This window comes from Dipodomys ordii, unplaced genomic scaffold (assembly GCF_000151885.1).
Source record: "Dipodomys ordii isolate 6190 unplaced genomic scaffold, Dord_2.0 Scaffold1, whole genome shotgun sequence".
In the NCBI taxonomy this organism is placed as follows: domain Eukaryota; kingdom Metazoa; phylum Chordata; class Mammalia; order Rodentia; family Heteromyidae; genus Dipodomys; species Dipodomys ordii.
The window spans coordinates 14,946,752-14,955,787 of record NW_012267217.1 but is presented as its reverse complement, the minus strand read 5'-3'; the positions used below and the strand labels follow the sequence as shown (position 1 = coordinate 14,955,787).

Here is a 9,036-nt window from a genome sequence, read left to right as displayed (position 1 = left end):
GCAATCCCATTTGTCCAACCTTTCTTTGATTTGTTGTGTTTCCGGGTCTCTATTCAGAAAATTTCAGCCTGAGCCAAGGAGACCTAGGACAAGATATTTTTCACCTAGGTTTTAATTAACTAGGTACAAACTACTAAAAAAGGGAATGACAAACAATTATCATAATCTGCCTATAATTTAATTTGTCACATTAACAAGGCCAAAGAAAAGTTTGTTCTGAATTAGCAAGTTACTGCTACTTGTTAAGGGTTTTGAACTTTGTTGTTTGTAATTCTTTGCCATAACTGAAAATTATGGAATTTTAGGTACTTTTTTCTTTAATTATGTTTTCTAGATATAAATTTATAACAAAATTGTTCTTTTGCAGGCAAAAGACTGTTGAATATGGAGTAGAAAATTTCTAATTTGGTATCATACAGCTCAAGAAACAAAGATTAATGTTTGATAACAAAATGCTTGTTAATAATTGATAACTATTCTATATTTCTTGTTTCTAAAAATATAAATTTTATATACAGCGGGGGGAGGCTTGGAAGGGGAAACAAAGGAGGAGGCTACAATGCTTGATAAGACATGAACTCATTATCTTGCCCATGTAATTGTAACCCCTCTGTACAGTATTTTCACAATAAAAAATAATAATAATTAAAAAAAGAAATATTTTACTTATTTAAAAATGCCCTTTCTCTTGACTATGGACTACTTAAAGATACGTTTTATTTTGTGGACATAATCATTTCTATTAAATTCATTTCCATTACAAGCAAGTAGATTTTACTTTCATTTTCAAAGTTCACTATAAACATTTTGTTATATAAAACTTTAAATTTTATAGTTAGTACATTGGTTCATTTTTGTTTTTGGTTGAATTTTGCCAGCAAAATATTTTTTCTCCATACAGTAAACAAATATTATACAAAATTTTGTATAGACCTAATATCATTAATATCATTCTAAAAAGAAAATGTGGAACTAAAGTCAAGTATAATTCATACTTTTCAGATTTTATAGTTTTAACTTTGTGGTATGTGCTCTTCATTACACCACAAGAGGGAGCACTTTAAACTTGAAGTTTGAATAGCAACTTTGAACTGCTGATACAAGAGTTGATATCCCTTAAAAAATCACCAAGTTCTTTATCTTCAGAATGTCCCTTAATGTATATGGTAAGTGATGCAAAAGAGACATTTAGAGCACACAAGACTAAATGCATCAAATTAATCCAATTTTATGCAGCAAGATAACTTTTCCTAGGGCTTCCTTATTACTATATAAAAATGAACTATTTTAAAAAACTGTTCTTTAGGGAAGGTTTTTGAAATTTTATCTTTACATTCCAAAACAAAAAAAAAAACATACACAATGCAATACATATCATTTCAGATTTGATCTAAATTGAAGTTATCTTTATAAGTCATAGTGCATAACCATTATGGAAAAGAGAGACTGTAAATGACAAGGAAGACATGACTAGAAAGTAATTTTTGTTCTTTTGTGTTTTGACAGCTTGAAGGTCCATGTGTTTTACAAATCCAAAAAATTCGCAATGTTGCTGCACCAAAGGATAACGAAGAATCTCAGGCTGCACCAAGGATGCTGCGTTTGCAGATGACGGATGGTCATACAAGTTGCACAGCAGTAGAATTTAGTTATATGCCAAAAATAAGGTGATGAGCACTTTTGCATTTGTTATATGTTTGAAGCTCCTATTCAAAACTGATTATGTGTTAAGAACTTTGAAAAAAAAGGAATGAAATCTTAAGTGCATATTACAGTTTTTCTGAAGAAATTACAGAGGTTTGTATTTCAGCTTTGTGTAGAACATAGTTAAGAATAACATTTTATGATTAGTGTTATTATAAAAACTATATATATATATATATATATATTTTTTTTTTTTTTTGGTCAGTTGTTGGGCTTGAACTCTGGGCCTGGGCACTGTCCCTCAGCTCTTCAGCTAAAAGCTAGCACTCTACCACTTGAGCCGCAGCTGCACTTCGGTTTTCTGAGTGGGTTTATTGGCGATAAGAGTCTCATGGAATTTTTTGTCCGGGCTGGCTTTGGATGGCGATCCTCAGATCTCAGCCTCCTGTGTAGCTAGGATTACAGATGTGAGCTACCTGCGCCCAGCAAAATGATACTCTTTTATCAAGACTAACCATTTCATTTTTTTTCTTGAAATTTTAGGTGATCAAGTGTTTATAAACAAAAAGGACCTCTTTGAACATGTGCCATGCACTGGTATTTCATGTCCGTAATACTAGTTCAGGAAATGTACTCATTACCTTGCTCATGTAACTGTAACCCCTTTGTACAGTATTTTCACAATAAAATACATAATTAAAAAATACAGGTGGACCCATTGCAACAATGAGATGTACAAGTCCTTACGTCGAAAAATGAACTTTACAACTTTGGTGCGGGGGGGGGGGGGGGGGGGGGAGAGGCTGGGAAGGGATGGGAAGGGGAAACAAAGGAGGAGACTGCAATGCTTGATAAGAAATGTACTCATTATCTTGCCCATGTAATTGTAACCCCTCTGTACAGTATTTTCACAATAAAAAAAGAAAAAAAAAGAATTATGATTCAAAGACAGCCCAGGAAGGAAATTCTGTGAGAATCTTATTTCCATCTAGCCACCAAAAACAGCTGGAAGTGGAGCTGTGGCTCAAGTGATAGAGAATTAGCCTTGAGGGAAAAAGCCAAGGGAAGTGCCCAGGCCCTGAGTTTAAGCCTGAGGACCACCACAAAAGACCTAGAAACTAAAAGAAAAACTTGTCATGATATCTTTCTGATTTCACTAGTAAATTGTGAATAATGGTGTGTTATTACACTGTTCAGTTTTCTAACAAAGGTTTGTAGGATAGTGTGTTCCCTTTGGAAATGGTTCAAGGCCAGGAGCTTTGTGTGCCTCCTACTTCCTAGGACAGCAATTCCACTCCTTTTGATTCTTCTTATGAAAGGTGTTTTGAGAACTGCATTAGAATGTCTCAGACAGTAAAAAGGAAGGGAACAGGTTACCTTTATCCTCATGGCCTCTGTTAAGGCAATTCGCGCTATTGTGTGAGGTGAGAAATTTCATTGGATATTTGTAAATACTTGTCCTTTATTTTCCTTTCTGAGTCATTTTATGTGCTTCCATTTGCTGTTCTGATTCTTTTGAGCTTTTTCACTCAATATAAACTCATTGGTCACCTGTTAAATAGGTTTTTGTTTGTAGTTATCATTTGATCTTAAACTAGATTTTAACAAATACGAACATTATTTTTTAGGTATTGTGGTAGCCAATTTCTCGGGTTATTATCAGTCAGATAATCTTTTCTTCAGTAAAATTTTAGTTTTAGCCAAAGCTAAATTTAATACAGCCAAAGCTCAGGCAAAATAAGGCAAATGTATTTGTATAGCATGGTATAGTTGAGGAAGTGTGTTCCTATCTTTTGTTATATTTGTCTTTACATTTTGAATATTATTATTCACACACACATTTTAATAGAAACTGAAGCTCACTTCTTTGCCATTAAGGTAGAAAGTGAGAATTTTACACCTAATCTTCCTCCCTTGTGGTCTACTGGTGTTCTTTAGCTAGTCTCCCAAGCAGTACTTTTGATGTGAAGTACTATTTTAAGAACTTGATTAATTTTTCCTGTAAGACTGACTTCCAGTTTGGGGAGGAGCTTCCATGTGTTTTAAAATAACTTTTCTTTCTTTGCATTAGCTTGAACACACCACCTGGCACTAAAATTAAGCTCTCGGGCATTGTTGACATAAAAAATGGATTCCTGCTCTTGAATGACTCCAATACCACAGTTCTTGGTGGAGAAGTAGAACACCTTATTGACAAATGGGAGTTACAAAGAGTAAGTATCATCTAAAAATGGTTTCTGTTTTAAAATACTACATGCTTTTTATTTCATTCCGTTATTTTAGGGAGCTGTTTATTTAGAGCTCTTTTCTTAGTGAGTCCTTTTGTAGCTAGGATTTCAAGCATGAACCATTAGTACCAAGCCAAAGTATGAATTGTTTTAAGACATTGAGAATATTTATTTTAATTGAATGAGCTTCCATTTTATAAACTGTAGCAATCTGATCTCTATAAATAACTAGAAAAAATCACCTTTATCAGATATATGATTTTTTTGCTAGCAAATTTTAATTCTAAGAATTTCATTCTAAATGTAATATGTTTTTTTAGTCTTACGTACTTTTTTATGATAATGGGGTTTGAATTTTGGTGCTCTAAACTGCTTGAGCCACACTTCCAGCCTCACTTTCTGGTGGAAATTTTTGAGATAGGGTGTCCCTTCTTGGCCAGGAGTGTTCCTGGGCACATGCCTGGGCATGGGCTGCCTCTCGTAGGCTTCACAGTAGCAAAGATGACAAGTATACATCACCACATCCAGCTCCTAATAATTGAGAAGATATTTTTCAGAGTTTCTGCCTAGGCTCACCTCAAAACTGCTATTCTGTTTTCAGCTTCCCAAATTTCTGGGATTACAAGTGTAAGCCCTGGCACCTGGCCTTTTTTTTTTTTTTAAGGCTATATGCTTTCTAATGAAATCCTTTTGGCTAAAGTATTATCTCTGACTTTCCTAATTGTTGAGGAGATCTGTTTTTCCACTAAGAACTGCCTGATAAAGTTTTTCTGAAAATTGTGTGTAAATGTGTGCTTTGGTCAGGAAAGATGAGGAAAGAATTCCTAAAATAATAAGATGCTTTATATTCTGTAGTCTGAAACAAGTTAGAGAAGGCCCTTTCCTGTTTCTTACAATAATCTACTCAAAGCAGTAGATTCCTGATGCATTATAAACATTGTCAGTATATTTTTATGGAAGAATGATTTTTTTTTTCACAGAGCTTGTCAAAACACAATAGAAGTAATATTGGGACTGAAGGTGGACCACCTCCTTTTGTGCCTTTTGGACAGGTAATGACTTTCATGTTGGCAGATGAATTTAAATAGCATAAAGTATTTTTCATTGTATTTAAACTGTGATTAGTTTAGTGCTGAGCCATTTGTTTAGAAGTTGTAAGGAAATAGAAAGTTGAAGGAATTTAAGAATTTTGTTACTTCAAAGACTGAACCAATGAACAGCCATATCTGAAGAAAAACTTCCATGTAATTAAGATATGGTAAGGCAAAGGACTTTTCATAAGAAAATTATATTTGTATTTCCTTATGTAGTTGTACAAAAGGTTTACTATTCAACATGTCAGTTTATAAGTCCTTTGCATCATGACTGATGTCTCTCCCTTCATCATTCTCCCCCATCCCTCCCAACCCAACCCAACCCTTCTCTTCAGTTAGAGAAAGGGCTTTGTAAAATGGAAAATCAGAAAGTAAAAAGACAAAAGTATGTTACAATTTTCCAAGATTTGAGGCTTCTGCCTTGATTCAAATACATGTCTGGCCAGAGACTTCATTTTATTTCCAGTTGGTGTTTTTCTTTTCTACCACACAAGTACCAATTCTTAGCCTGTGTAAACGAAAAGTTTTCTGTCTATTTTTTAGCTCCTTTGCTGAGAAGTGCTGCTTCATAGCAGCCAATATGTGTGTCTTCTCAGTGTGCTCAGCATGCATGAAGTTGCAGTCCCAACCATCTCTTCTAGCCCATCCTTGCTTTAGCCCTGGCATGTCCATGAGCAGCCCTGTGCCAGCTTGCTCTTTTACTCAGGGTGCCACCAAAATGTCATACTCAATCTGCTTTGTATTTGTTCTTTAATATTCTTTGAGAGAGATGCCTGAGAGTGAAGATGGTTTGGGGGTGTAAAGGTAGGAAAGAGTGCTGTCTTTCAATAACCAAGTGTAGTTTTTATTCTAAAATAAATTCAGTATGAAAAAAAGGTATCAGGATTAAAAGATGAGGTAGAATCAGTTGACTGACATCTCTGAAAGCCCTGTGTTTAAGGTCTGTTCTGAATTAAATTGGAGTCATTCTTGTATCATGGAAATTTTGAAATTATTTTTAAAATGTATTTTTTCCTTTATTTTGGAACAAAAGAGCCCAGTGAAACAAGGAACAAAACATTACTCTGTCTGTCTGTCTGTCTGTCTCTCTCTCTCTATATATATAAAACATATTTGAAAATAACATATTTGAAAGTAATAAGTGAGATATTTGAAAGAATTTCCCTGAAGAATTTTAATGATAGTATTTCTCTTTAATAAATTACTTCAGGCATTAAAAATGATTTGTTTTTGGAAAGACTTATGATTTATTTTCATGAACTTGGAGTATGCTGTATAGCTTTTGGGGGATTAAGAAGTTTCATTAGCATAATTTTATGAAGTTCTTTCTGAAACTTTCTTGTGTAGCATATTGCAATGTTCTTCATAGGTAAAGATAGATGATACTAGTTTTGTATTATTATCAATAACATTTATGTTGCTGAAAATTTGAATTGCACAAAACTGTATGACAAGTTTAGGAAGATTTCCTTTACCTTCTTGCTATTGAAATAAGAAAAGTTTTTTTTTTCTTTAAAAATAGGGTTTTTACTAGTAGAACTGGAAATGAGAGCACAGTTCATGGCTGTTTTTAGGCAAGGATTTCTTAATTTATTTTATGAGACTAAAAATCAAAACTTAAAACACCAAAAAAAACAAGCAATAGTACCTATTTGGGAGGCTGAGAATGGGATGATCTCTGTTCAAGGCCACGTGGGTTAGAAAAGGTTGTGAGACACCCTCCCTCGCTTCCTCTTCCCGCCCCCTTCTCAATCTATAGTTGGGAGCAGTGGCACATGCTGTCATCTCAAGCTGAGATTGGGAAGTTCATGGTTCCAAGACAGCTCAGGCAGAACAGTTTGTGAGAGATTGTCCCCTTGGAGGGAAGCCAGTGATCCTGTGATCTCAGAAATGATGACAGTAGCTCTATAAGGGCTCAGGCAGGTTTCTGGATGGGAGCAAGATCCTGTCGTAAAAATAACCAGTGGAAAATGGGCCTGGAGGTGGTATTATGCTAGCCTAGCAAGCACAAGGTCCTGAATTCAAATTGCAGTAGTGCCTAAAAAAAAAAGGAGAAACCAACATCAACCATAAGTATTTTATTGTTATTGAGACATGTGTTTTTAGCTTTTAGTTTGTGAATTCATAGATACTTACATGCATGTACATTAATAACAATGTGGAAATTGAGGTCTTTTACAAAATCAGTTTTGTACATTAGTTTAGACTTATTGGAGTTGAAAGCTATTTTAGTTATTACCTTAAAATGAAACCTCCTTGTTCTGTACATGACATGAAGTCACACTCTGGTTTAGATGACCTCATCTTTGTACAGCTTTTAAATTAATTTACTGGTTACATATATTTGATATTCATTTTTATGTTTTTGTATATCTATGGGATGGAATTTGTTTTTATGGACTCCCAGCTTTTTAAAAGAAATCATAGAGTCTAATGAAAACTTTAATGTTTTTTAGAATTACAGAATTATTTTTACTTATTTTCCAGAAGTGTATATCGCATGCCCAGGTGGATAGCAGAGAACTTGATCGAAGAAAGACTCTGCAAGTTACGATGCCTGTCAAGACTACAAACGATAATGATGAATTTGAAAAGCAAAGGACTGCTGCCATTGCTGAAGTGGCAAAGAGCAAAGAAGTGAGAAGTTAAATTGTTGTAAATATTTCTTCTTATCATCATGATCTATTTGAATTTCTTGTGGTCATTACTGTCTTCCCATATAGCCTGACTACTGCAACAAGTCCTTTAGATTTTTCTTCTTGCATATTCTTAAGGTAGAGGAAAATCTTAGTTAGGCTGGTTACCACTTTCATGATTTCCCCTGGAATAACTGTTTCTAAAGAATAAGTTCTGAGGAATGAGTGAAAATCAGAGATATATCAGTGGGTTACAATTATTATTGTCAGTTTTCTTTGCTAATTTATAGTAAAAATGTTTATCTTTGGATTCTATGCATATTTATCTGCAAATACACTGTCTTATACACTTTCCATCTGTGCTTCATTCAAGATTCTCTTAAAGTTGTTTTGAATCTCTTGCTTACTTGTAATATTTCCTTTATTATGTTGGTTTTTAGATATTGTTAAGAATTTTAGTTTATAAGATACTTGCTTAGATGGATTTTTCCTAACTATTGAGATTGAAATGGTTTCCTTGGCTCAAAACATGTAATAAGGGGCCAGATATGGTGGTATAGAACTGTATTCCCAGATACTCAGGGGAAAAGCAGTTGTGAAAATGCTGTTGGCATCAAAGGAAGAGCACTTTTGGAGTGACAACATATAAATTCTGGAAATTTATTTAATTTGGAATATGTCATGGCCAGCCTTTTCAGGTAGCTGTGTTTCAGTATAATAAGCAAAATAGTAATTGCTGTCTGTAATCTTCTCCAGGTTTGTGTTTCTTCTCTTTTTTTATAAAAAAAAAAATTGGTGGGTCTTGAACTCAGGACTTGGGTACTGTCCCTGAACCTCTTCATGCTTAAAGTTAGCACTCTAAACTTGAGCCAGTGTTACTTCCAGTTTTTGAGTGGTTAATTGAAGAGTCTCCTGGAGACTTTTCTGTCTGGGCTGGCTTTGAACTGCTGTCCTCAAATGTTAGCCTCCTAAGTAGCTAGGATTATAGGCATGACCTACTGGCTCCCAGCTTCGCCTCTTTTTTTGATGAAAAATCTGAAGCTAAATTTTTAGACAGGTAAAAATTAAATGATTTTCCTGAGAACAAGAGGTAGTAACTAGCTGAGAAGGTATTGGGACAACCAGCTTTGTCTAGCTAGTCCAGAGGCTAATTGTGTAACTGTGTTGCCTCCCATCCAATAAAATTTGCATCACATATGACCACCTTTTCAAATACATTTTTGCTGAAGTTCCACAAATCAAAATTTGTATATACAGAGACTTAGGTCTGTGTAGATCAGGTTTTAACTTGGATATGGCTTAACTTTGATAAGAATTGAATTTAAATAATGAAGTATATCAGTTTCTCACTAGAGATATTTAATATGTTGTCTATTAAGGGTCATCTAACATCATTTTTCAGATACTTTTCATATAATATGATCCTTAATTATT

The 9,036-nt window shown here is 34.2% G+C and overlaps 1 protein-coding gene across 4 annotated transcripts in view; it reads left to right on the top strand.

The window, feature by feature from the left end:
* Positions 1-9,036, top strand: part of Tdrd3 (tudor domain containing 3) — a 111,341-nt gene that overhangs the window by 57,443 nt on the left and 44,862 nt on the right. For all 4 annotated transcript variants that reach the window (XR_001174843.1, XM_013011068.1, XM_013011078.1 and 1 more), the window contains exons 4-7: positions 1,507-1,667; positions 3,716-3,857; positions 4,853-4,924; positions 7,454-7,603. Coding sequence is in view for 3 of the 4 variants with exons in the window: in XM_013011068.1 (XP_012866522.1) it covers positions 1,507-1,667; positions 3,716-3,857; positions 4,853-4,924; positions 7,454-7,603 (525 nt within the window). In the remaining variant the exon portion in view is untranslated. The remainder of the gene's footprint in view (positions 1-1,506; positions 1,668-3,715; positions 3,858-4,852; positions 4,925-7,453; positions 7,604-9,036) is intronic.